The following is a 27,627-nucleotide window of genomic DNA, read 5'->3' as shown; positions in this document are numbered from 1 at the left end:
TGAAAGAAAAGGCCTTGTCCTTTTCTATTAATTAATCAGCGTTGTAAATGTTGATATCACAAAAGTAGTTTAAAGAATCGACAAAAAAAAGCAAAATCGAAGTTACTCTTAGAACAACCTACGACAGAAGCTGTAGAATATCAGATAACAAAAAAAAAAAAAAAAAAAAGAGCAAAGAAGGAAAACAAAAAACCACTTATTTGTGAAGTCCTCTAAATGATAGCTTCTGGTACTCTGATCCTTTGGGGGGGTTGCTTTACACATACTTTGCTTTTGGTCCAAAGATGCTGTGTAAGGTATTTTGTTCACATCAAACGAAACTTGCATTGTGTTTGCCTGAGGTACCTAACAAATAAAATAAAGGTTTTGTTTATCATTTGCTTCGTTTCTTGGCTTCGCTGTAGAGGATAACTCCGCAGACTGTGAGCGAATAACCTAACATTCCAGTCACTGAGACAGGATTCTTGAATATTAAGATCGAAACCACCACTGCTACTGCACCTTTGGCGTTTCCTAGCACCTGTCATAGAGAAGTTCATCATTCGCTTACAACTGATAAGAGGTGGTCACACACGGTATGGTTTTAGATGATAGAGTTGAGCCAGTTTGGAGGAGTTTTTTTCTTATAAGGAAAGAGTGTTCATGTATAGAAGTAGAAGAGATATGTTGTTACCTGCAGAGTCAGAGCACTGGTGTGTTTCGTGACTAAGAAATTGGTCAAGTTCACGAAATAAGCGAGCGCTGAATTGAATAGCAAATACCAGACGATTCTAAAATCGTCTCTGGCGAGTGCAATTGTAATTCCAACAACATTTTTCTCCATGATAAGTGTAGCAGGAAGAAGGAACACAACAGCAATGGGAGCCATGTAAAGGAGGAGGTTCATGGAGTTTAGCTTCTCCCTTCAAAAAATTCAGTAAAAGATTTTCAGCAGCATTCTTAAAAGTACAGACTTCTGAAAAATGAGACTTTAGCTGAAAAATCTGCAAAAGATACTATTATCTCTTACCCTTCTGAAGATAGCAAAATTCCTTGAAGAACTGATTTAAGTGCTCTTGCAGCTGTGGCTGCAATGCACATAATGAATCCGAACAAGTGAAAACTTGGTTCACCCTGACCGATACATGAAAATTTAAAGAAATCAGATAGGAGAGTAAAGTCAATATCGAAAATAAAACTGTAAATGTAATCAAATAGATCCAAGAAGAAGCATACTCTGCACATATAAACAAATAATTTTCTAAATCAGATAGAGAGCCTATGAGTACTTCTCTTCTAATTACACCTTTTGAAGCGGCATATAAATTTTTCAAATTGTGAAGTGATTTGAGATAAACTAAACAAGTTAACAGAAGTCAGCAGCTTCAAGCTCAGAACAATCCCAAAGATTTTCCTTGCTGGTTCCAAAAAACGTTACCTATGATTCTATCAACATCTAAATATGAATTGAATCAACCAGAGTCAGCTCATAGTATTCAATTCAGAAAGCACTTAAAACTGTAAAATTCCCCTCTGCTTCACAGTTCTACCTATCCCCCTAAAGCTAGAGATTTCATCAGCCATAAAAACACATTTCACCTCGATCTCAACATATGTTGCGAATTTGACCAGAAACAATCTCAATACGCATACGCCATATCAAAACACAAAAGCAAGAGCACATTTTGAAGTAATTACCCCACTGGCAATGACAACACCGGTAACGACGGGGATAAGAGTGATGTAAGTCAACCAAGCTTCCCGCTTCAGGGTGATCAGATAAGCGAAGACGGCGGTGAAGAACGGCGTCGTGGCGCCAATAGCTTGGTTAAACGAGACAGGAAGAAACCGGAGGGAGATGTTCCCGAAGACCACCGACACACAGAAAACGAGGCTAAGCGCTGCGATCTTAAAAAATTGAACTCGGGATCGGATGGTTTGCATCGGGACCATCTTCATCCAAGCAATAGCGACGTAGCTGAGAAGAGAACAAGCCGTCATGTGGCACATCGTGAGGAAGATCGGATACTTGAAGCCATAGTTGCTTAGCAAGTATTTGTTGAGCAATAGAACTCCGATATTCGACGAATACCACGACGCGACGAGCCCGATTGTGAAAAACCGGCCATTGGCCGCCATCTTCATCCTCCGATCTGATCGATTCTATTTGACAAAAAAAAAATCAAAAACCCTACAAAGAATTTTGTCGATTTGAGGGAGTTTCGGATTATGCCCAATCGATCTGTCCGCCTTGGGGGAAGAAGATCTTCGGACACAGGTTCCACGGATCGAATCGGGATTAGGTCACGAGGAGAACAAACTACAAGCAGAATGCTGGAATCCAGAAAGGAAGAAACTGAGATTGGAGAAGAAGATGAAGAAGAAGAAGCAAAGGTCAATGAGAGATTTTGGGCTAAAGCTGCAACAACGCCTCTCTCTCTCTCTCCTCTTCTTCTCTATTTAAGATGAAAATGTTACTTACTAATTTCTTTTCAGTTCATGGAGTTTAATGCGTTTATGTAATTTTTATAAGCTCTTCACGGATTTCAGTTTCCGTAATTTTTAATTCTTCAATAAATGCTTTCATAATACTTTTTCAATTTTTTTGCTTATTTTAACGGACTTACGTAGTTGATTACTCGAATAATAATCAAAGTGTAATGATATTGTATAAACGAAGGAAAGGAACGTTTGACTTACGAATTTTGACTTCTTCCGTTAATATATAAACGTAACTAACGGTGTTTTTCTTTTGGATTCAATCTGGCTCAAAGTTTACAGTTTTTTTGGCTTTAATACAGCAAGAACAAATTTCATGTATACATATTATGAAAGTAAAATTGAATTAGTGATAAAAAAAAAAAAACAATCACAAAGGAGACCATGTATTGTTATTTGTCGTTCCAAGACCAAGCTAAGAAGATCGTTAACACTTCAAAAATGAACACACAAAGAATCAACCACAAATTATTTTCATCGGTTTAATTTTTTGCATGTGATTTTAGGCTCTAGTTGTTGATTTCTTTAATTTTAAGCTTATGAAGTTATGATACATACGCTTTCAATATCTTACAACACATTTGGAAGTGTTAGATCGACGTTTAAGAAAGCTAAAGATATGTTCAGTTTTAATGCTGCTAAGCTCTCATTAGAGACTAGTGTACCAAAACAAAAAGAAATGGCATCAGGGGTACTATGTTACACCATTTGATTTCCGAATGTCTCCAGGAAAATCAACGGATCCAAGATGGATTCATAGTCAATGTTGCACACAGTTAGCAGATGAATTTTATTTCATGTTTCTTATACATCAGAATAGACTTTATTACACCACAAACTATATGATTTGATTTACTTACAAAGAGTAAAATCCGAGAAGAATTGAGGTTAAATAAACAAATGAGTTCTTTTTATTAGATGGGAGAGAGTTTTTGAGTTTGAACCTAAGTTAAAGAACAAGTCAGAAAGAATCACAACAGAGAGCAGTAAAGAACACAGCCCTTTAGTTTATGTACTGAATCAAAAGAGAGACAAAACCAGACAAGAGGAGAAAAACAACCTCTTTGGATCAATTTGTTCTTGAAGCCATATCACACATCACAGGCTCACAGCGGCCTTTCAAGGTAAGGGTCTCGAGGAGACTTCGATCCGAGATACTCTGAAACATCCGTGACGTAAGTTTTCAGCACCGACGTAGTTCGTGTGAGCCACCCTGCGTTTGTCTGCTCCATTTCACTCTCCATTTTCATCTTCAACTCTTCCTCTTCCAACATTCTAATCCTTCTCTTGCCCATGTACATCTTCACAGCTTCAACGCCTTCTTTCACCACTTCCTCGGGTGGGACTATGAGCGGGTTCTGGTCCAGATTCAGTTTGGTCAGGCTATCTAGTGTGCCAAAAGTGTCTGGGAGTGCGTGGATTTGGTTGTTACTCAAGTCGAGTTCTTGGAGGCTTATGAGGTCGCCGAACGATGAAGGGAGATCCTTGAGATCACTGAAGTTACTGCTTAGGTTTAAGTACTCGAGGTTTGTGAGCAACACGAAAGAATCAGGAAGGCCATGCAGTTCATTGAAGTGGGCGTCGAGGTATTTTAAGGATCTCATTTCGCCTACGCTGGTCGGGAGGGAGCGGATCTTGTTATATTGGATCATGAGCTTCTCTAGATTCACTAGCTCGAATCCGATGTTGGTTGGTAAGTAGGTGAGACGGTTGAAGCTCACATCCAAGATAACCAACGACCTGGGGATTTTGATGTAAGAAGCGTGTTAAAACTGATCAATAAAAATCAAAACTAGAGAAAGTCAAGTTATTACATACCCACAACGGCAGATGGAATCAGGCAAGGAGGTGAGCTTGTTAGTCGAGGCATTAAGGATTTTCAGTTTGGACAGTAGACCAATAGAATCAGGTAATGTCTCCAGAACATTACCGGAGACATCCAGTTCAACAAGACTGTGTAACCCAGCTATTGAATCAGGAATCGCCTGTTGGAGATAAACCTCGGTCAGGTAAGAAATGTGAGACTCATCAACTCAATCTTTCAAAAAAATTATTTGGAATCACTAAGAAATCAAGAAAAAACCTAATGAGCCATAGATCCAACCTCAGAACAATCAAGAAGGATGGACATCAGCAACAATCATTTCCAAAATATGAATAAACGACCAAAGTCGACTTTCCAAGACTCATATTCCTTTTGATGATCACAAAAGGCAATATCAAAGATGAAGAACCAAAACAAGCAAACACGCATAAAACTCTTTCCATTACATCAAACTAGAAAATCATTGCTTCCGATATTAAGACCTAAATCTAAGACGTGCACACATAACAGAGTCTCTTCGAATCACATCAGACCAAGACATCAGTGATAATCCCATCAGAAAATAAATGAAACTAGAGCCCAATGCTAAGAGTAATCTTGTGATTATTAACTTTAACTAAACGGATTGTTTGCATAACCGCCAATAAATTCACCTTTGCGCTACACTAAAGATTACCAAATTCTCAATAAGATCCTAAATCAAAATGAGCAACAATCTAGCAAAGTTGTGATTTTGATTTTGAAATTTTAGTTCTTTACCTCGAGCTGATTGTTGGAGAGGTTAAGAACAAGCAACCCATGAATCCGGCCAAATGCTTCAGGGAGCAATCTAAGCTTCTTCCCAGACAAATCCACGAGATCCACAGGATTAGTCGAAGCTTGCTGCAGTATAGCCACAACCTCCTCATTGACCTCAACCGCCGCAACGCTATCCTCATTCGCCGCCGCATCCTTCTCGGCGGATTCATAAATCCTCACCAGCCTCTCCTCCGCTTCCTTCAATAGCTTCTCGTACGAAGCGTGAACCTCGTCCAATTTCAGAATCGACTCACACCACGTCTTCTCCTGATCCATCTCTTGCCTCCTCTTCTCGTCCTTGCCCGCCGCATCGGTCAGCGCAATGTCCTCGAACGATTCGGATAAGAAGCCCTGGATTTCCGAGAGCTTGGCACGGGCATTGTCGACGGTCTCGTGATCGGGTCTGGGTCCTAGGGTTCGGAGGATGGATCGGGTCTCGGCGACGTCAGAGATGGCTTTGGTCATGGAGGCGAGAACACCTGGTTGGGTCAAGTGAGGCATCTGGGTGACGATCTCGATCGACGATGGTGGTTGCTCGACATCGAATGCAGGAACGGAGGAGGAGGATGAAGGGGAAGAGGATTTGCCGGTGAAAGAAGGGAGACGAGCCAGGACGTAGGAGAGGACAGGGAATTTCTTAGGGTTAGGCTCCGCCACCATTGTCGTAGCTTGGCGTATGATGAAGAGTGAATCTGAATCGGGGATTGATGATTGATGATGATGACTGATGAAGATGACGATTGGGTTTCGTCTTTGGATCCAGCGGCCAAGTAGTGAGTTTTGTGTCTCTCCACGTTTTCTTGTGCTTTGCCTCTCTCTGTTTGCCAAGCCGACACGTGTACACTAATGATGCTGACTGTGTAAATACATTGTCATGTTTTTTTTCTTCTTCTTTCTGACATATATTATCATGATTCATGTATATCTGATAACTGATATCTGAAAAAAAAAACAAAAAAACAAAAAGAGGATAGATCAGACCGTTTTTTATGACTTTGTAGATAATAGATCAATTTGTTTTATAGAATTAGTACCAATTTTTTAAAAAAAAATCAAAAGAAGTAAACCAGGAATTTTATTGGAAATATTATTTTTGAGGTACCATAAACTGTACAAGTAGTATATAAGAAATTTTCCCTATATATTGGATTTTTTGGACTTTGATACTGTTTGGACTCTTAGAACATCAACAATGGTAGTACCCCATTATGGATACTTAGCAATAAAAAATTGTTAAACTTAAATTAAATATCTCTATTAAAAAGAATATGTTTTTGATGTCTCCAATGCAAGAATTCTTAATGGAGTACTTAACTTTTAAAAAAAAATATAATTTAAGAAATTTATGACAAATTTATTTATTTAAATAGAACATAAAATATTACAAACATATAGTTGAAAAATAAAATTAAAACATAGATTTTGATACATTTTAAACATATAAACGATCAGTTATCATCTTCCTCATCTCCAAATTTCTGCCAAATGTGTTCAACCAAATCAGCTTGTAATTGTTTATGTACTTGTGTGTCTCGAACTTTCTTTCGAGCAGTCAACATATCAGCAATATTTGAATGCATATCTGTTGAATAGTCATGATCGACCTGTGAACTACCGTGGCCCTCTCCGTGTTGAAAATCTGAAAGATCATATTGAGTTAATCCTTCTCGTTCGTCTTCTACTATCATATTGTGGAGAATGATACATGCTCTCATAATCTTTCCGATTTTGTCTTTATCCCAAAAAAGAGCCGGGTTTTTTACAATTGCAAACCGAGCTTGCAAGACTCCGAAAGCACGTTCGACATCTTTTCGGGTACCTTCTTGACGTTTAGCAAATAAAGTCGCTTTTGATCCCTGTGGAAGTGGTATAGATTTGATAAACGTAGCCCAATTTGGATAGATACCATCCGTGAGATAGTAAGCTAAGTGATAATCCCTTCCGTTGACAGAATAATGCACTTGCGGAGCTTTACCTTTTATGATATCATCAAACACGGGTGAACGATCAAGAATATTAATATCATTTAAGGTACCTGGGGAACCAAAAAATGCGTGCCATATCCAAAGATCATATGAAGCTACCGCTTCCAAAACGATTGTGGGTTTTCCAGCACCACGTGTAAATTGTCCTTTCCAAGCGGTGGGACAATTCTTCCACTCCCAATGCATACAATCGATGCTTCCTATCATTCCGGGAAAACCGCGATCCTCTCCAACATAAAGTAATCTTTGAAGATCTTCAGGTGTGGGTCTTCGTAGGTATTCATCACCAAACAAATGTATTATTCCTTCAACAAAATGTTCCAAACAGGAGCGAGCCGTAGATTCACCAAGCCGAAGGTATTCGTCTACTGCATCAGCTCCAGTTCCATAAGCCAAAAGACGAATTGCTGCGGTGCATTTTTGAAGTCCCGAGAGACCAGGCCTTCCAATAGCATCTTTTTTTTGTCGGAAGAATCGAATTTCGTTGGAAAATCGGTCAACAATTTTCATGAATAATGGCTTATTCATTCGAAAACGGCGTCGGAATATATTAGCTGGATATGTTGCAGCTTCACTGAAGTAATCATTCCATAACCGTGTATGACCTGCCTCCCGATCTCTTTCAATATAAGCCCGTTTTTTTTGACGGCCTTGCCTCCAGGTTTTGTTGGTAATGAAGCATCAAATTACCAAAAGCCTGATCAACGTATTGATCATAGTAATCATCAACTTGTTGATCAATTGTGCGATGACTTGATTCATCGAAAGGGTTATTGTGATTATTTGAAGAAGAAGCCATTTTTTGTGTTTTGTGTTTTGTTTGCTTTTGGTTAGGAAACTGAAAACAAGAACCAAAAAAGAAATAAGCCGAAAGCAAACTATACCAACCAAAGTTGAAAGAAATGATATAGAAGCTAAAGAAAGAAGGAATGAGAAGTAGTGTGATGCAAAAGATATAGGAAGTGTCTCTATATATATAACAAGTCCCATACAATGTTTGTGGACTCAAATTGGGATTACAAATACACGGTTCTTTGTTGTACAAAGGAAACAAACAAAAACTAGTGTCGACATACACCACAATAAGTTTCATTATTTGTGGACTGAAATTACACTTAGTAAATATACAAAAATTTATTGTATCAACAACCACCACACCTCTATCTTTAGTGTCGACATCCACCACTCATACCTGATACAGAAAGAGACAAACACAATCAGCATCAAATATCAAAAACTTTAAAAACAGAAAAGTGAATACACTTTCTATCACCGAGTAAACCAAAACTTTGTATCACCAAGTAACCAAAAACTTTTAAATAACCGAGTAACCAAAACCATTTAATAATCGAGTTTATCCAAAGACTAAACAAGCTTAAAGCGATTCATTTCAAAGATCAAACATACATGTTTATAACATTAAAAACAGAAAACATAATCTAGAAACAAATAAACATAAAACTAGAAACAACAATACATGAACTACAAACAAACATTAACCTTAACCTAACATCTCTAAAGAGAGTCTTTTCTTAAGCTCTTTTTCATAATCTTCCAAGGGCTCTTTCATACTCTTTGCGACGAGGCTGTCTAGCAGTTGCATCCTCTGAATCCTCTCTTTCAGTGCCATGTCTTTTTCATGAAGCTTGCACATACTTTGGAATTCTGATAAAGCCTTGCCATCATCCACCTTCTTCTTTCCTTTATTTTTGGCAGCTTTCACACCTGGTGGCCAGTTGCCTCCTTGATCGCCTTCCACATTGTTGTTTTCATCTGCAGCAGGAACTGGTGCTTGTAGCCCGTCCTCGCGTCTCCTCCTTTTAACACTTCCTCCAACTTTATTCGCAGAAACTTCACACCACTTTTGGTCGTTACGTAGTTCCTTCCACGCATGCTCCAAGGTGAATTTCTTTTTGTAATCATTAAAGAAAATTTGATGTGCAAGTTTCAGCACATCATTCTCATTCATTCCTGAGGCTCTCTCCCTTGTTGCAGCCTCATAAGAACCGCAGAACTTGCACACCAAATCATTTATTTTTTGCCATCTTGCCTTACATGTGACTGGTTCTCTTCTTTCTTTGCCTGCAGCCTTCGGACTAGAAGCAATGTATTCTGCTATCCTCCACCAAAAGGTACCAGACTTCTGCTCATTACCCACCACCGGGTCTTTTGACGTGTTCAGCCACCCAGAAATGAGTATCACATCATCGGTTGGAGTCCAGGCCTTCCTTTCTTTGCGATCTGCAGGGCTGTCGTCATTGTAGGTGGAGGCTTCGGTGCATTGGCTGCTGAACAGAGGGATTTGGCTTTGAGAAGAAAATGGATCATGAAGAGGAAGTTCTTGTTGACTATTGAGAAGATCAACAAAGTTAGATGAGTGAGTGAATGGATGTGAAGAAGAATAATCCATTGTGATCGAAAAAGAAGATCAGAGGAAGAAGAAAACAGAGGATGAGAGGATGAAGCGTTGGAGTTTAACAAAGTAGAAAAGAATAGAAGAAGTAAATACAAGATAGGAAGGTTTTTAAAGAAAAGATGAGGCGTTGGGGTTTTACAAAGCTTTTACTGTTATTAAAAACAACTGAGTAGACAGTTATCTAACAAGATAACTCACAAATAGAAGCTTTATCTAAAGCTTTAGGAAAAGCTTTAACTTCTAAAAAAGCACCATCAATGAACTAAAGCTGTAGCAAATCCATAAAAAAGCACCATCAATTAACTTCAAACCAACTATTAAAACTATGGACAAGACAGATTTCTACCGATAATTATGTCAAGACAATTAAACTTCAAACCAAACACAATCCCTGAATTATTGTAATCTCCATAAATGAATCTTCATTAATCTTCTAACTACCAAACCTAAACACCTACGAGAGAAAACCAAATATTCTAACTACACTGATGCATTTTACACTTTGGAACCGATGTGAAAACATACCTCATAGTTGACACCCTAAATGGAAAGCTTCAACCCTTTGAAGTTACTCAAATCCGAGACTTTGGGCTCCCTTGACACCTCACACCAAGCTCAGAATTTGCAAACAACAACAAACTCAATTAGCAACAATTTACATGATTGACCACCACAACACAAGAAATGATATCAACCAAACAAATGAACATTCAAGCAAACTAATGAACACATAAAGACACATCATTACCAATTCACATTCAAGCAAACTAATGAACACACATAAACACAATTCATTACCAATTCACATTCAAGCAAACTAATGAACACATTAATACACTTCATTACTATCTTCTGAATCTATCAACCGATATGAATAGAAAACAACTTAGAAGAAACAAAAGAGATAAAAAAATTCGAAACATACATATACAAATTTGAACCATACATAAACAAATCCGATTTTACACTTGATCTCTAACCGATACAAATCAGAACACAAATACCCGATACACAAATATACAAATCCGATAACAACACTTGATCTCTAAAAAAAAACACATCCAAGGCTAATCGAATAAAAAAACACTAACAAGCGGGATTCACAACGCATGCAGAGTGATTTTGATGAGAAGAACCGATTCAATCAAAAAATAATAATATGAAACCGATGAGAATAAACCTAACCTGCTCGGATAATAGCTCAGTTGCCACAAGAGTTCGGTTGACCGGAAAGAGAGCTGACATCGGAAGCAAAAACGATGGATTGAAGCAGAGGAGAGGATTATCGGTGGAGTTTTTGTGGGAGAAGAAGAATATCGAAAACGAGATAAACTTTTTCTCTTTGGTGGTTTTTCTCTTTTTCTCTGTCCAATAAACATGGGACACGTACACACCAAGTATCGCTTCTTCTGGGCCTTAAATAAGTATCGATACTAGGCTTATAATTTCTTTTTAATTTATTTTTGGGTCTAAGTAACCCAATAAAGTGTGCTAAGCATCAGCGTTGATGATGCTCTTACACTGTGTGAATATCGTATTACTTGGTTAGTAGTGCAACTATGCTTTGTTTATCTGAGAGAAATACGGTGAAACGAAGCATTTATCTAAAAAGAAAGACTTTTCGAGATGATATCGGCCGTTTGCCAACTTTCAAGCTCGACCAAAACCACTTTGGACACATATAACCATCAGTTGAGTACATATTGGATTATTTCATATAAATAAGCTTTAGTTTGAGATCCAAGTCTAGTACTATAAGATTTGAATAAAGCAAGTTGTGCTCACACACTAAAATAAATCAAAGCCAAAGTCAACCACTTTTGGAGTTATTATTTTAACTTGTAAGAACAGTCACTGCTTTGTCATCATCATCTTCTAAAACATTGACTCTCTTTTTTTGTTCTCGTTGATCGACAAACAGCAATCAATTTCGAATTGAACTCACATTGCATATAAGTGTATAACTGAGTAAGTATAGAATTCATATTGGGATACCAATTCGAATTTGAGTTTTATTGGCCATCTCATTAACATACAAAATTACAAATTTTGAGAATCATTACAAATTAAGATTCAATGGATCAAATTGCAAATTTGAATGATATTTCTTAAGTATATATATGTATGTACAAATATTTTTTGTAAGACGTTGATTAGCTATAAAAAAATGCAGAAAATGTGACAAAAACAAAAAGCTATAGTTAAAGACCAAAAAATATTTTCTGGTACATTTAACTATAGACGGCAACTAAAATGAATTTTAAGAGTTGGTATAAAAAAATGAATAATTGATTTTCATAATTCAATATTAAACCATAACAATTTGCAAGCTCCGGCCAATTTAAACCAATCCTTTTTAAAATGGATCGAAATTGTTGAGTTTTATATTCTTACTACCCACTAACCACAATTGAAATATAACCGAATAGGAAAAAACAAAAGGAAGCTTTTTTTTTATCTTGAAAAGTTTCTAAATTAGTTACTATATTCCAAACTTAACCAAATAAAGGGGTTGATTACAACTCAGTCTGTATAAATGTTTTTTCTAAATTTAGAAACAAACATACCAAATTGAACACCTTCATATGATGTGAAAGATTGGTAGCCATGAATAGTTCAATAGAAATGAAAATTTTTGGTAACGCAGATGGATTTGGTCATTCTTTAACAACAAAATATACATTAAGTATACCTATCAGATCGAATCAGCATGCTTACGTATTTCGCTGACGTAATAACCCTCTTCTTAAGTTTTTCTTTGCACCTCTATAGACTAATACTATAATAGCCAAACTTCTGTGAACAAGAACTAAACAAAGAGAAACACATCAATTAAAATGGAGACTAGAGGAACAAAACCAGTGATCTTTCTCTTTACTTTCCCTCTACAAGGTCACTTAAACCCAAATTTTCAGCTTGCCAACATCTTGTTCAACAGAGGCTTCTCCATCACTGTGATTCACACTGAGTTCAACTCTCCAAACTCTTCCAATTTCCCTCACTTCACTTTCGTTTCCATACCCGACGGCTTGTCTGACTCCGAAGCCTCGAACCCTGACGTCATCGAGCTTCTCCATGACCTCAATTCCAAGTGTGTTGCTCCTTTTGATGATTGCTTAAAGAAGCTTTTGTCTGAAGAACCAACTGCAGCTTGTGTGATTGTAGATGCTCTTTGGTACTTCACTGACGATTTAACCGAGAAATTCGGTATCCCAAGGATGGTTCTCCGGACGGTTAACCTCTCAGCTTTCGTGGCTTTCTCAAAGTTTCATGTTTTACGAGAGAAAGGGTATCTTTCTTTACAAGGTAAATACAGATCGAATTCGAGATTTACCTCATAGCTTGCTTCATTTTTGTTGACTTTTCTTCTCTGTCCATTTGACAGAGTCTCAAGCAGACTCACCGGTTCCAGAGCTTCCGTATCTTAGAATGAAAGATCTTCCATGGTTCCAGACAGAAGATCCAAGATCAGGGGATAAACTAAAGAGAGGTGTGATAAAGTCACTAAAGTCATCCTCAGGAATCATATTCAACGCCATTGAAGATCTTGAAGCAGAACAGCTTGACCAAACCCTCAAAGAATTCCCTGTCCCGCTCTTCTGTATTGGACCCTTTCACAGGCGCGTTACAGCTTCTTCGAGTAGCTTACTTACACAAGACATGACCTGTCTGTCCTGGTTAGACAAGCAAGAACCGAAATCCGTAATCTACGCAAGTCTTGGAAGCATTGCTTCGATGGATGAATCTGAGTTCTTGGAGATCGCTTGGGGTCTAAGAAACAGCAACCAGCCTTTCCTATGGGTGGTTAGACCAGGTTCAATCCGAGGCACGGAATGGATTGAGATTCTCCCCAAAGGGTTCATCGAAAGCATCGAGGGTAAGGGTAAGATCGTGAAATGGGCACCACAGATTGAGGTTTTATCTCACCGTGCAACAGGAGGGTTCTTGACGCATTGTGGATGGAACTCGACGATTGAGAGCATATGTGAAGCTGTACCAATGATATGCAAACCTTCTTTTGGTGACCAGAGGGTGAATGCAAGGTACATTAGCGATGTTTGGAGAATCGGGTTGCATTTGGAGAACAAGATAGAGAGACTTGAGATCGAAAATTGTGTTAGAGCGTTAATGACAAGCTCACATGGAGAAGAGATGCGAAAGAGGATCATGCCTATGAAGGAAACTGCAGAACAATGCGTTAAGCTTGGAGGTTCATCAGATCGGAATCTTGGAAACTTGATTGCTTACATATTATCTTTCTAAAATTCGTGCTCAATTCCTCCAAATCCAAAAAGTTGCTTCCTTTGATTTTTTTTTTTTTTTTGTAGCTGCATTCCTGAAATAAAGCACATCTGAAATTGTAAAACATCATTCAAAAAGCTTTCATAATAAAACTTTACCATATACTCCAACTGAGCGAAGTATTTTTGGAGTAGACATATATATATATATATATATATATATATATATATATTGATTTTTCAGAGGAGATTGGAATTTGGTTTGACAGAGAATCAGAGACTGTTGTTTAGAAATCCAATCAAAGAAACAGAGACAAAAATGATTAAGAATACTCGGATCGCAATTGGCAAGCAAAGAGATTTACATAACTCGAACCTATATAGTTTTTGTCTCCACATCTGTAGCATCGTCGTTTAATTGAGAATGAGTCCATCATGGCGTAAATTGCCCCCTTTTTCTTCTACAGAGGCGATCTCAGTACACTGTAATCCACACGCGCTTCAAATCCTTTACCTTCCTCAATAGATCTCTGTCTGATGCGTAAACCGATTTCGAAGAAATTTAGCATCTTTCACTGACTAGTGTATATAGAGATTCGTTTCGAAGTTTCTCTACACTTGACACGATTAATTGCTTATAGTGGTCATACTCCATAGCCACCGACGGCAAAACCAAACTGATATCATTCATCAATCAAACTTTCAATCCATATCTTTTCGTTATATATTGGTTTAAAGAGAACTTTTCAAAAAGTCGTTGTAGTATAGTGGTAAGTATTCCCGCCTGTCACGCGGGTGACCCGGGTTCGATCCCCGGCAACGGCGTAAGCTTTTTTCCGTTCCAAAACATGTACGGGTGTGAAGAAATTCTGAGAAAGAGACGACATAAAACTAAACCAATCCTGAATTTTGGTTTAACCGAAATGGACCCTATAAAAGTACCGGCTAATATTTAAATAAGTTCTACAGTATATTTTTGTATCAACATGAAGAAATTATATTGAAAATAATATTTAATATTCAGAAAAATATATTTAACAGATCCAGATTTGGATGATCTTGAGATCAAATTTAATGAGAAATTATTACAACTAAACGAAAGTATAATCTAATATTACAGAAATTTTAGAACTCTATTACTTAAATGCTGGTATCTTTTTTTATTTGAATGTGCACAGCCTGGAAACAGGTCTTGGGAACGATGACTAAAGTATTAAATTGTGTTGTATATTTCGGTTATTGTTAATAAAATAAACAGCAAGTTGGTCATTCCCCATTAATGGAGACGCATATTTTTCTCAGTCTTGCTCAAATCGTGAGAAAGACATTATCAGAGAAACACACACATATCCATCATATACAAATTCATAACAAAAGCAGCAAAAAAGATAAGATGGAGAAAAAAGATGTGCCTCCACCTCCTCCACCTCCTCCACCTCCTAGATTCAACCGATTTCATAGGCTAAACCCTCCTGAGCAGCCTCCACCTCGACGTCGTCCAATTATAAGAGCCAGACGAATAAATATGACATCTCAAGAAAGATGTCCTTTGGCTCATCCAACTCAACCTCGGCACCTCCTTCAGTTTAGAAAGTTGGAACATGGCTGTTTTTCATGTTTTTCATCCCCTGATCTTGGAGAATATGGATTATACTGCACCACCTGCGATGTGGAGTTCTGTCGTCTTCTGGGTTGTCACAAGCTTCCGAGGAAGATAACACATCCTTTTCATCTCCAACACCCTCTCTCTCTCTCACTGACAAAACTGGATCTATCGAAGTCAGTCGGTTTCAATCCGATGTCACATTCGATAAATGCTCATGGTGTGAAACAAATATTCAAGGCAACAGGTTCTATCGTTGTTCTATATGTAACTTGTGCTTGGATCTCTCTTGCTCCGAAAATATTCCACTACTAGTCATCACAAACCCAAAGAGTCATCATCATTCACTAGTCTTGTACCCTCGACCACTCTTAACTCCATGTGATGCTTGTGGGTTGGTCAATGTGTTGGAGCCAAGCTATGCTTGTTTTCAATGTAATTACATGGTCCATCAAAGTTGCATGGACTTACCAAGAGTCATAAAGATCACGCGTCACCAACATCGTCTTTGTCACACTCCTTACCTCCTCCAATCCACAGTTTCACCATGTCGGATCTGCTATAAGACAGTTGACATCAAGTATGGCCAATATTACTGCAACCGCGAGAAATGCTCTTACATAGCCCATTCAAAATTGTGCAACGCATGAGAACGTATGGGATGGGAAAGAACTCGAATGGGAACCGGAGGAGCCCGACGAGACCGAAGATATTGCCCCATTCAAAAAGGTTGGTAGTGATCTGATAAGGCATTTCTCTCATGAACATCTTCTAAAGCTCTACAAGTATGATGGTGTTCGAGATGCAGAGAAGCAATGCCATGCATGCATTCTTCCTATCAACTCTCTTGATTTCTACAATTGCAGGGTATGTGATTTTTTTCTCCACGAGATATGTGCCGGTCTCCTTCGAAAAATGGATCATGCGTTGCACATTCACACTCTTGTCCTAGACCCCTCTCCTCTAGTTTTCCCTTCTTTACAAGGCTGTTCAGTTTGTTCTAGAAAGTTCACCGGTTTCAGGTACAATTGTTCCAACGATGATTGTGTGCTTGACAATCAATTTCAGATAGATGCTCGTTGTATTTTAGTTCCAGATTATTTCACCCATGAAAGTCATGAACATCCACTATTCATCTCCACTTCCCACAAAGCTGAAGGTGAGATTTGTTGTAAGGGTTGCAAAGAGGTGTGTCTGAAGTCTTACATGCAGTGTACTGTATGCAAATTTGCTTTGTGTTATCAATGCGCTACCATTCCAAATGAAGTAGTTTACAAATACGACAAGCATCCACTCTCTCTTTGTTACGGACAAGGAGCAGAAGAGGGTATTTACTGGTGTGAATTGTATGTGAAAAAGAGATAAATCCAATGCATTGGTTCTACACATGCAACGAATGTTGTACCACTATCCACGTTGAGTGCGTATTCGGATCTTCCGTTTATATGAAGCCTGGTTTCATATTCAACTATCGCCTATCAAATGGAGTGAAGGTTCTCCGCAACAGTAATAGCACTCGACGATTTTGCACTAGTTGTGGTTATCGTTGTCCAAGTGCCGTCTACTACTACAAGATTAATTATGATGCGGCTTCCTTTTGTTCACTGTATTGTTTGAAGGCAACGTGGAGCTCGGAGACTCGTAAGCGTATTGGTAGACGTGTCCAGGTTCTAAAACTAACTTAACAAACACATGCTTGCTTGGGTTAATTAGTTGGCTTCTGGGTTTTGGTAAGGTGTTTCACATACCTGAACTAACTAGCTCATCCCAAGATTAGTCGGCGCTCATGGGACTCCGTCAAGAATACATTTCTTCTTTGAATTCCGTAATCATCTTCATTTTTTTTATGTTTTTTCTTTTTCTTTCTGTAATACGATAAGATTACGTTTGTTACAATAACTTGAAGCTATTACTGATTAAAATCGGGGGACTCTTTGTGTTTGAGTAACAAAACTGAACTGGTTGGGAAGATGTTCTTCTATAATGCCTCGCTTCAGATTCTTCTTCCGATTTTCAACATTTTTTCATAACATAGATTTTTTTTTTTTTCTTTTTCCGACTCTTTCATAACATAGATTATATCAACTAAACTGAACCGAAATTCGAAATAACTCGACATGTTCCAAATCAGAACCAAAACTAATCAAAACTGAATCTTCTATAAACCGAACCGAACTGTATCAAAAGTTCCCATTAAGCTTCCTTTTTGCTGCGACAATTTTTTTTTTCCTTTTTCTTTTCTTTTTCTCGAAATTTCCCATTGAGTTCAGAAATTCTTTAGAGTTTGTGATAGGAAGTCAATGACTATGAAGAACTTGGTAGAGCCTTCGTGGCGTCTTCTGGCTGCGAGCGGCGGAGACACGGTTAAGCTCTTCGACGTGTCCGCCGCCGCGGAGCCTGTTGTTGATAATCCCTGCGTTTTTTTAAGCTATACTCCGACGCCTGGCTCTGTCGTCAATTCCGTCAAGTGGAACCATACGAGTAAGTCACCATAGATTCTCGCTTTTTTTCCGCCATTTTCTCGGGTTTTGATTTTCAATCAGAATCTAGATTGCCTCTCATTTTCTGTTCAAATTGAACTTCGGTGTTAAAATTGGGGTTTAAAGTTCTGATGCTGGTTCTGGTACTAACGTTAATGCCTGTGCACATGTGCATTTAGTGGAAGGAGAATGAATCCTTCATTCGTTTTACTCTCTGTGGTGTTCAAGTTTTTGTTTGTTTGGGATGCAGATATGGTTGTAGCGAGTGTGGGAGAAGATAAGAAAATATCTCTTTGGCATAAAAATGGGAAGAGCTTACTAACAGTTCCTGTTAATTGGACGAACAGCAGTGATATCAATGAGGTTACTGCTTTTTCGGATCACTTTTATGCTTATGAGATTCTGATTTCGATTTTCTATGTCCTGTATCTCTTACTCAATGCGGTACATTCAGAATTATGCTCATTCATTAGCAACATAGTTAACCCAACAAAGTTTATTTTGTACAGAAGATTAGCCATGTGGTCACCTTCACAACTCTTTGCATTTTCTCTTATGTAGTTTCCTTTCTCTGAATTCAGGAATGTTTGTCGGCCATTAACTTCAGCAACAAAGGGTCTAGGTATATATGCTCTGGAGGAACTGGTCAAACTGTCAGGATTTGGGATCTGCTGAGAAAGCTTTGTATCAAGAATTTGAAGGGTCATACAAGTACGATAACGGGTGTGATGTTCAACTGCCAAGATAAGCATCTGGCTTCTATCAGTGTTGGTGGGGATCTGATAGTCCACAACCTTGCATCTGGAGAAGGAGCTTCTAAACTCAAAGATCCAAACGGGCAGGTTGTTTGGTTAGTATATGCATGCTTTCATTTATAGGTGAGAGATTTTGTCCATCAAACTAATTGGCTTTCTGATCGATTCAAGACCAGATATTGAAGGTTCTCGACTATTCAAGGTTCAGTCAACACCTTCTACTCACTGCAGGTGATGATGGGACTGTGCATCTCTGGGACACGACTGGTCGTAACCCAAAGGTTTGCTCTTTTACCATGTGTTCCATGTGGGAAAGAACGTATTACAATATTTCCCCCTTCTTGTTAATTTCTCAGTAACGTGTTTTAAATTCTATATCTGTGACAATGCAATTTCATTTACACAGATGTCCTGGTTGAAGCAGCATTCTGCACCAACTGCCGGTGTTTGTTTCTCTCCATCAAATGACAAGGTTACTGAATTCTTATGAATGATCTAGTTACTTATACATGAACAAAACAGATCAGTTTATCTTCGTTTTATACTCTGTATATTCTTGTACATGTGCATGTAACACCCACAAATCCCCGATTTACATAAGCTTCTCCAATGCTCTTTCATATGTTTATCTACGGTTTGACAGATCATTGCGAGTGTGGGGCTAGACAAAAAGCTTTACACTTACGACACTGGTTCCAGAAGACCTTCGTCCTGCATTCCATACGAAACACCTTTCTCTTCTTTGGCGTTTGGGGATAATGGGTACATACTGGCAGCTGGAACCGGTAATGGTAGAATAGTATTCTACGACGTACGTGGAAAACCACAACCTATCACTGTCCTGCATGCTTACAGCAGTTCAGAGGTCAATACTTTTTGCCTTAGTGCAATCCTCAAAGCATGTCTTTATGGTTTACTATGGTTACACCACATTTTGCACTTATCAATGTTAAAAGCTCCAGCAAATGCAACAAAAACACTGTTGCAAAGCGAACTAAGTTTCTGCTTTTTTTTATCAGGCTGTTACTAGTTTATCCTGGCAAACATCAAAACCAGTTATTGTGAATGAAAGAAACTGCACGTCTGAGATGGCTCTTTTTGGTGGTACTGTGGAAGACTCAGTTGTCATTCCAGATCCCTTTCCCTCAACGACATCCTTTGTTTCACATTCCACTGTGTTGCCAGGTTCTCATGGAGTTGCCACTAGTACGGTGAATCTATCATCAGCAGAAGAAACACCGAATAGAAATCATCTATGGCCTGGTGGACCACTGAGCAGGCTGCATGCACACCGTGCCAGTGATAGTCTTAAAGATGATATGGACATATTTTCCCCTATCGTTGGGATACATTCTGGTGAGAATTGGCCTGATACGGAAGGATTGAAAAGGGATCATTTAGTTCTTGATAAGAAAACTTCCTCCTTGACATTTCCTTCATCGAGCAAAGGAGGATTTCCGTTTGGGGATGACGGAAACAAAGAACACCCAATAAATGACTGGAAACTGAGTTCTACTTCTAAAAAGGTTAGTGTTACTTCAACTTTCCACCACGACTTGGTTCTTTTTTGTTCTCAGAATTCAAAACGTCTTTTGAGCCTCCAGGTTTTGTATCGTTTAGCAAAATGCTAGGGGGCAATAATCATTTTTTTTAAGAAACTTTAAGTTTTTCGATTATTTAACCCTCGTGTTGGTTCATCTGTGTTTAATATCTGCTCTTCGTACATCAGGATGACACAAGGAATGCCTTTTCGTCTTTTGGATCTACGCCCACAGTATCATCAAAAATCGAATACTCTGCTCTGACACCTCCAGAAGCCTGGGGTGGTGAGAAGTTTAAACACTTGGCTGCTAATGAGAAGTTTTCTGATAAATTCAGTCACCTGAATCCGCCTTTGCGTCTCGGAGTCTCCAGCTCAAGCGCTAGTACATCTGGATCAATGCTTTCTGGTTCTAGAGATTTCCCTTTGTCGCTTGGTCAGAATCAGACGAGCCTTGCAAACGTTAGCATTAGCTCAGAATTCCCAGGCATAAGAGACTTCTCCTCAAAATATGAGAAATACTCAGCACTTGCTGACAATTATCCATCCAGCCCGGTCATAACAAAAGGCATCGCAGCTCCAGGCAACATTGATTCGTTAAGGCTATCACCAAGTTTCACTCGTAGGTTCTCTACTTATGCTGAGAGAATCAGCACCACCTCTTCCTTCAGCGATGGAGCCTTTCTCTCTTTTGGTTCGCCTAAGACAAAGAAAACAGGAGCTGAAACCAGAGAAGAAGTTGTGAATAATCTGTTACAAAGGCCTGAGAAAGCGGCTGCAACAGATGCAGGATCTCTTCCGATTATGAATGTATATAATCCCGAAAAGTTGCCGTGCTTTTTATCCTTGATTGATCTCGTTCAGTTATCACTAAATTTATAGGGAATTATGTACCAGGGAGGAGTAAGCTTGCAGCAGTCGAATCAATCTGAAACGGATTCACAGCGAGGTAACAGTTTCACGCTTCAGCTATTTCAAAGAACACTCGAAGGAACACTCGATACTTTCAAGAACTCAATCCACGACGATATGAGGAACCTGCACATTGAGATCTTGAGACAATTCCATATGCATGAGGTAACGTTTGTGTTTTAGCAGCAGACCTTAATTAGTATCTTTTTGAAATGCTTTATGTTTTCTTAATGACTGTTGGGGAACAGATGGAGATGTCAAAGGCGTTAAACTCGGTTCTGGAGAATCAAACAGAGCTCATGAAAGAGATTAAGATGTTACGGAAAGAGAACCAACAACTCCGGCAAATGCTTTAGATAGAGAGAGATAGAGAGAAAGAGAGGTATATGAGTCTGACCATTCAGGCTAATGTATTCGAATATGTATATATATTAGAGGAATGGAATTAGACAGATCATAGAAACGTCTATGTTGAACCGAAATTCATATCTTAACTATCAAATGTAAATTTCCTTTTACTTTTCTGTTTTTATCGAAAAATGCTATTACTAGATGATGATAGTAATTCACTTGTTGCATCCTAATTTGTAATTGACTAGCAAACGTCTTTATCACTAAGTGCCAACGATGGATCACTCAAAATCGAGAGAATACACTCCTCACACCGGATGTGAATATCATTCTTGCCTCATCTCCTGACTAATCTCAGTACACCACTCACAAATAAAACATCTTTTAAGTCAACCTAGACTAGTATAGATATTACTAACTTGAAAAGTTATCAAACCGTCTGGGTGGTGTAGTCGGTTATCACGCTAGTCTCACACACTAGAGGTCCCCGGTTCGAACCCGGGCTCAGACAATTGTTTTGCTACGTTTGCCTAATTTTTGTCCAGTACGATACTGTCATGTTCATTTCGCACGCGGCGGGGCACACGTGTGTGTCTGTATACTACAAGAAGTTCACTTTTCCTGACCCACAGGGAAAAAACAAACACAAAACCTGAGAACCAAACATCCGCGAATCGAAATCCCCAGAATAACTCGAGAAAATTGGAATCCCTGTATTTCATCTTCTTCTTCGCCTTCGAACCAGATTATATTCGTGGCCATAGTTTTATTCTGAAAGAGAGATGGATTGGGAAAGCGTGGCTGCTGAGGATGTGATTGAGGCGCTAAGAGAGGTTGAATGGTCGACGCGTCCTCGTTCCATGGCCGAGTTCTTCTCCAGATTCGCCTTCCCTCGCTCTTTCTCTAAATGGATGAGCCGTCTCAAATGCAATCTCTACTAGTATTTACCCCCCCCCCCTTTTCTCTCTCTCTCTCTTTCTACATCCGTATTCGTGTTTGCAATTCGGAGGTGTTGATTTTGATTCCATCTTTCTCGTTTTTACTGGTTTCGTGATGTTGCAGCTATAGGACGAATTACTTCATCCTCTTGATTTTCGTCCTGGGTATGCCAAAGGCTTGGCCGAATTTCTTTGTTCTTTTTTTTTTTTTAATAGCTCTGAATGAGAAATCTGGGTTTTGATTTAAGATCCGCTTTGAGCTGTGTTAAGCAATCAATAACTTTTTTTTTTTCTCTTGTTGGTGTGGACTCAGGTCTTGCACTTATCACTCAACCTCTCGCCATTCTTGGTGCTGCTCTTACAGCCTTAAGCATAGCTTTCCTAAACGACAGGTAAATTTTCCTGTGATTTCTCGTTATATATCATTGCTTAGAAACGCATCTGTTGCTCCGGTTGGTGTTGAGTTTGCATCTATTGAATAGTTTAGCAAGCGGTTCTCTATATTATTGAGTGATTAGCCCTTCAGATGGCTGTGCTTAGTATTGGATTCAATAGGTTATGGCGTTGGTTCTTAAACTTCAAGTGTTGCAAGTTTCTCTATTTTCAGTGATTTGGTCGTCTTTTTTTATTTGCTTGACCCATTTTGATTTGTAGGATCTGTGTGTCTTTTGCAGTTTTGCAGCTACTTTTAACGAGAAGATGATCCGGACCATTAGGCATTTCTCGCCACATTTAGCTGCAAAGATGAGGCCTCCCCACATGTGAGTTCTCTTTTTGTTTTTTTTTTTTTTCTGATTTCCATGGAAGATTTACTACATATGGTTTTTGTTTAGATTTTATCTCTTGTGAACACCTTTCAGGCCTGTCATTCGTGGACGATCTGCAGCTAGAAAGACGGTTTACGTTTGTGGCCAACCACGTTTGGTATTCGTCTTGCTTGGCTTAACCGGTAACTTAATAATAATACTCTAACATCTCTTCTTAAGTCATTATAAAACCCTCCAAAACCTCTTAATATGCAAACTGATGCAAAGTAATTGATTTCCATTATGTAGCCAGCTTTGTCTTGTGGTTTACTTCCTGCGGTTTGTTATGGGTCCTCTACGCACTTGCCACTGCCCTTCTCCGTAAGTTATTACTCACTTCCAATGATTTTTCTCTTATTTTTTTTTTGTTCTGTTGTTTGTCCGGTTTTAAACCTCTTTTAACTTTGAGATTTGCTTCTCTCTCCAATCTCCATAGTGATCATTCTTCACGCAAGCATGAGAACTCCAAACCTCAAGGCACGCTTGAACACATTCCGTGAGGAGTTCCGGGCTGTCTGGCGTAACTACAGCGAGCTTTAAGTCAAAGAAAAAGCTTGAAACTTAAGCAGCAAAACCAAGCGGGGCATGAATTCCAATTCCTTTCCCTCATGGCCGTGCCTATTTGTATAGTAAAGAAACATTTGGTCTACGGATCTACATTTTCTAATAAATTTTGAAGGATCTTGATTAATTGCTAACTTTTAATTTCTTAATAGAGTAAAAATTGTGAGTTTTGTTGACATTAGCAACTAAATAATAAAGTAATTAAATAATAGAATAGAAATTAGGGTAACACTGTATCATAAATGCCTAAATAATTATTTAATCCATCTATTAATCTTGAAATAGTTCTTGAGCGAGAGTTTTCTTCAAAGAACGGCACATTGCTGAGCTTTTTAGAAGAAAAAGCCCAAAATTCGTGAAGATGCTCGGAAACATAACTTTTTTTTTTCGCTCAACAAAATAACATTTTATATCATTTTCCTAAATATGAATTTACATTTTTAGAAACGGTGCGTTTCGGGTTAATAGGAGGATAGCACACACATAAGATACGAAAGCCCTAAGGGAATTTCTCCACCAGTTTTTAGATTACAATCGAGGCAATAAGCGGCGCATCTGAAATTCCAAACGAGAAGATGACGATCGATTCGCAGCAGAAAACGAGCAAGTTCCGATGGGGGGAGATGGACGAAGACGACGATCTCGATTTCCTTCTCCCTCCGAGGCAGGTGATTGGCCCAGACGAGAATGGTGTGAAGACGGTGATCGAATACAAGTTCAACGATGAGGGCAACAAGGTCAAGACCACCACCAGGACACGTGTCCGGAAGCTAGCTTCCGCGCGGCTTAACAAACGGGCCATGGAGCGGAGGAGCTGGCCCAAGTTCGGAGACGCGGCAAATGAGGACACCGGTAGCCGTCTCACCATGGTTTCAACCGAAGAGATTCTTATGGAACGACCCAGGGCTCCTGGTAATCTTCTCTTTCTCTAATGTTTCTGCTAACTTTTTGTTTGTTTAGATTCGTTGCGTTTTATGCTTTCTTATTGGATACTGAGCATTGTTGGGAATCTTATATCATGGGTATTGATTTTGGATTACGAAATACTCGGTTATGATTTTAGGTTTTCTGCAATCATTCTTGAGTGTTTTGTGTTGGGTTATTGCCAAAAAAAGATTGGTAAATTAGAAGTTTGTGCACTTTTGATCCAATTGGTTTGGTAACATTTGATCTCCTTCTGCTATTTGGCTGCTAAACATGTTGTCTGTAATCTCTTCTTACTTGGGTCCGAATCTAATTCATTGTCGTGATTTATATGAAAAAAATGAACTAAAAACATGTCTTGTTACGTAATCCAAGACTATATGACTTAGTAGGCCTTTCTTGATCAGTCTCCTACTGTATACTTATAGCCCATCAAATATGATGCTTAGTTTTGTGGCTTCAACTGGTTGCTGTGTGTGCTTATGTAAACCGGTTCATTTCATAGTTAATAACACGTTGGCCGTTGGATTACATAGTCTTCCATGTTATGTGCTGCTTTGGCTTATGTGTTACTGTTTAGCACAAAATCCTCTGTTTGTACCATAAGTATTGAAATGTTTACACTATCGTTTCTCTGGTGCTCCAGGATCTAAAGGGTTTGTGATATTTCAGGTACCAAAGCAGATGAATCAAAGGCAGCAGGAGACAGCTTGTCTCAGCTGGGTAAAGGTGGTGCAGTCCTCATGGTGTGCAGGACATGCCACAAGAAAGGTGATCACTGGACATCAAAATGCCCTTACAAGGATCTAGCTGTACCAGCCGATGTTTTCATCGACAAGCCACCTACAGGGGAAGCATCGACCACATCCACTGCTCCTGGAACTGGCAAGGCCGCTTATGTCCCGCCTAGCATGAGAGCAGGTGCAGACAGAAACGCTACTGGTTCAGACATGAGGAGGAGAAACGATGAGAACTCTGTGCGTGTAACTAACTTGTCTGAAGATACCCGTGAGGCAGACTTGATGGAGCTGTTCCATCCGTTTGGAGCGGTCACGCGTGTCTATGTGGCGATTGATCAGAAAACTAGCATGAGCAGAGGTTTTGGTTTCGTCAATTTCGTGAGCAGAGAAGATGCTCAACGGGCAATCAACAAATTGAATGGCTATGGTTATGATAACCTCATCCTCAGGGTTGAGTGGGCCACTCCAAGACCCACCTAGAAATGTCTGAGCAGAGCCGGGCTTCGGGCAGAAGCTCAGGAGTCGTTAAGTTCAAAAAGTGCTTAGGAGCCTAAGCTGTGTGTGTGTTTTTTTTTTTTTTGTTCCTTTACTTTATCATATTGCTTTAATTTAACGGACTGGCAACACTTCTTTTTCTCCTAATTTTTCGGAATCTTTGGTTATATTTTGTATTTTTGACACTTTTATCAACTTAAAATATTTTTCCCTATAAATGATAAAAGGTCCAAATATCAAATTACTTGATAACAAGATTATATATAAGTTGGTTGTTGTCTTTCTTCTTCCCCCTTTTCCATCGATGATTCAGTATTGTGGTATTTTACTAGAGGGTAATAGAACAAGGCATACAAATTTGTAGTGGCAGATGATCTAGTTACCACGTGATTGAACATAAAAGGAGAAAGTAGAACGAAAGATGCATACATAATTGCATAAACTATTAAAATTCATTAAAAAAAAATGTAAATTTCCATATTTCTATTTTAAGATCTCTTTTTATCATTGACATATAAAAAGAATATGTATTTACATAATTTAAAACTAAGGGGGTGTTATTGGAGAGTTGATTTATAAAGATTTTTAGAGTTTAAGCTTCTATAGTTATTGGTTTGTGGATTTTTACATTCTTAATAGATTCCTCTGTTATTCATTTAGAGATTATAAAAATCAGTTGTTATTGATATGATGATTTTTATAATCTAATAAAAATCCATTGTTATTCAAAAAGTCTGCATTTTAATGATTCTATGATTCTGTTATAATCTAGTGTTATTGGCATAATGATTCTTTATAATTTAATTCATAAATCATGATTCTCAAAATACTACCTATATTCCTTAGATTCTCAAAATCTGTCATATTAAAAAATTATTAATAGATTGTTTAAATCCATAGAACTCTCTCTAAATTTTATAAATCCAACAAAACTATTAAAAATTTGACAAATCTCATGATTTTTAAAATCAACTAAAATCTTCATAAATCTAATTCCCAATAACCCCCCTAAACATATTTCAATATCAAAGATATTCATGAGGTTATCAACCCTTTTCCTCGGCTTAAACCAAGGTTCACGTGTTTCAGTGACAGTTGAATAATATGGTATGCAAGTCACCCAAATTGTAGGAAAAGAGTTTCATATATCCACACCGAACTCGCGGTTAGATTTAATTTTTTTTTTGGTCAAAAAGTGGTTAGCATTTTTAATGGATTACAGGGAACTCGCCCTGTATTGTGTAGCCCTCTCCAATACTATAAAGTAGAAAACTAATGAACATGAAGTTAAGATTTAATAAGACACAAGATGAGACAACATCATTGATATAGAGAAAAAAGGGAAAGAATAATTGAGAAAGAGAGGTCAACATCAAATCTTCGAAACCAAATCTCACATAGACCAAATAGACACGTGTCGTTGTTTGATTGTCACAAGTAGGCATAATCTTATCTTAGATCCCACTTGTGTAGTGTCCCTCTCAAATTCCTACTCTGATTGTATTGCCCTCTCGCTCTTTCCACGAACCCAACAGGCAACAGCTAACCCATCATTGTGCAATATACAACATTATGCTGTTGCAATCTAATAATTTTTGGCTGTGTCCTTATCTTTGATGCTGAAATATCCAAAGACCAATTTTGCCGTATAGGATTATAGAGTAATCTTCTTTTTTCAACTTTAAGAGTTGATCTAGATAAACTCACTCATGTTAGGTTTAATCCAAGAGCTTCGAGTATCACGATAATAATTTTTAATTATTAAAAATATTGTAA

General features: G+C 38.4%; 7 protein-coding genes, 2 non-coding genes and 1 pseudogene across 11 annotated transcripts; 7 read left to right on the top strand and 3 right to left on the bottom strand.

The window, feature by feature from the left end:
* LOC18023464 (probable sugar phosphate/phosphate translocator At3g11320) lies at positions 1-2,124 on the bottom strand. Its single transcript, XM_006407394.2, has 4 exons — positions 1,678-2,124; positions 1,010-1,113; positions 674-902; positions 1-520 (listed from the first exon to the last, which is right to left on the bottom strand). Exons 1-4 carry the CDS (start codon positions 2,122-2,124, stop codon positions 374-376), a joined length of 927 nt encoding a protein of 308 aa, XP_006407457.1. The 3' UTR covers positions 1-373.
* A 1,232-nt stretch (positions 2,125-3,356) lies between these two features.
* On the bottom strand, positions 3,357-5,891 carry LOC18023463 (plant intracellular Ras-group-related LRR protein 9). Its single transcript, XM_024159314.1, has 3 exons — positions 5,063-5,891; positions 4,297-4,463; positions 3,357-4,218 (listed from the first exon to the last, which is right to left on the bottom strand). Exons 1-3 carry the CDS (start codon positions 5,759-5,761, stop codon positions 3,585-3,587), a joined length of 1,500 nt encoding a protein of 499 aa, XP_024015082.1. The 5' UTR covers positions 5,762-5,891; the 3' UTR covers positions 3,357-3,584.
* Positions 5,892-6,549: 658 nt separating this feature from the next.
* Positions 6,550-9,496, bottom strand: LOC112088941. The gene is made up of 2 exons (XM_024159499.1): positions 8,598-9,496; positions 6,550-7,741 (listed from the first exon to the last, which is right to left on the bottom strand). Exons 1-2 carry the CDS (start codon positions 9,494-9,496, stop codon positions 6,550-6,552), a joined length of 2,091 nt encoding a protein of 696 aa, XP_024015267.1.
* A 2,691-nt stretch (positions 9,497-12,187) lies between these two features.
* On the top strand, positions 12,188-13,926 carry LOC18023462 (UDP-glycosyltransferase 76B1). The gene is made up of 2 exons (XM_006407392.2): positions 12,188-12,808; positions 12,888-13,926. The coding sequence occupies exons 1-2, from the start codon at positions 12,340-12,342 to the stop codon at positions 13,763-13,765; spliced, it is 1,347 nt and encodes a 448-aa protein (XP_006407455.1). The 5' UTR covers positions 12,188-12,339; the 3' UTR covers positions 13,766-13,926.
* A 570-nt stretch (positions 13,927-14,496) lies between these two features.
* On the top strand, positions 14,497-14,568 carry TRNAD-GUC. Its single transcript has one exon. It is a non-coding gene; the product is annotated as a tRNA-Asp (tRNA).
* Positions 14,569-15,136: 568 nt separating this feature from the next.
* Positions 15,137-17,166, top strand: LOC18023461 (annotated as a pseudogene).
* A 409-nt stretch (positions 17,167-17,575) lies between these two features.
* On the top strand, positions 17,576-21,557 carry LOC18023460 (protein NEDD1). 3 transcript variants are annotated; one of them, XM_024159370.1, is made up of 11 exons: positions 17,576-17,827; positions 18,077-18,189; positions 18,408-18,668; positions 18,758-18,862; positions 18,988-19,053; positions 19,225-19,446; positions 19,601-19,685; positions 19,767-20,107; positions 20,311-20,931; positions 21,004-21,198; positions 21,282-21,557. In XM_024159370.1, exons 1-11 carry the CDS (start codon positions 17,647-17,649, stop codon positions 21,387-21,389), a joined length of 2,298 nt encoding a protein of 765 aa, XP_024015138.1. In that variant the 5' UTR covers positions 17,576-17,646; the 3' UTR covers positions 21,390-21,557. The 3 variants fall into 3 exon arrangements, with proteins under 3 accessions (XP_024015138.1, XP_006407453.1, XP_024015137.1); XM_006407390.2 differs by having other exon boundaries at positions 19,601-20,107; XM_024159369.1 differs by having other exon boundaries at positions 17,577-17,827; positions 19,601-20,107; positions 21,019-21,198.
* A 264-nt stretch (positions 21,558-21,821) lies between these two features.
* Positions 21,822-21,895, top strand: TRNAV-CAC. Its single transcript has one exon. It is a non-coding gene; the product is annotated as a tRNA-Val (tRNA).
* Positions 21,896-22,019: 124 nt separating this feature from the next.
* LOC18023459 (PRA1 family protein A3) lies at positions 22,020-23,862 on the top strand. Its single transcript, XM_006407389.2, has 7 exons — positions 22,020-22,324; positions 22,447-22,487; positions 22,636-22,714; positions 22,997-23,083; positions 23,183-23,271; positions 23,378-23,449; positions 23,565-23,862. Exons 1-7 carry the CDS (start codon positions 22,167-22,169, stop codon positions 23,666-23,668), a joined length of 630 nt encoding a protein of 209 aa, XP_006407452.1. The 5' UTR covers positions 22,020-22,166; the 3' UTR covers positions 23,669-23,862.
* A 318-nt stretch (positions 23,863-24,180) lies between these two features.
* LOC18023458 (eukaryotic translation initiation factor 3 subunit G) lies at positions 24,181-26,092 on the top strand. The gene is made up of 2 exons (XM_006407388.2): positions 24,181-24,604; positions 25,289-26,092. Exons 1-2 carry the CDS (start codon positions 24,268-24,270, stop codon positions 25,834-25,836), a joined length of 885 nt encoding a protein of 294 aa, XP_006407451.1. The 5' UTR covers positions 24,181-24,267; the 3' UTR covers positions 25,837-26,092.
* The last annotated feature ends 1,535 nt before the right edge of the window (positions 26,093-27,627 follow it).

The sequence above is a fragment of the Eutrema salsugineum genome, unplaced genomic scaffold (assembly GCF_000478725.1).
Source record: "Eutrema salsugineum unplaced genomic scaffold, Eutsalg1_0 scaffold_13, whole genome shotgun sequence".
Classification (NCBI taxonomy): Eukaryota; Viridiplantae; Streptophyta; class Magnoliopsida; order Brassicales; family Brassicaceae; genus Eutrema; species Eutrema salsugineum.
The sequence above is the reverse complement of the archived record's forward strand: the minus strand, read 5'-3'. Positions and strand labels throughout refer to the sequence as shown.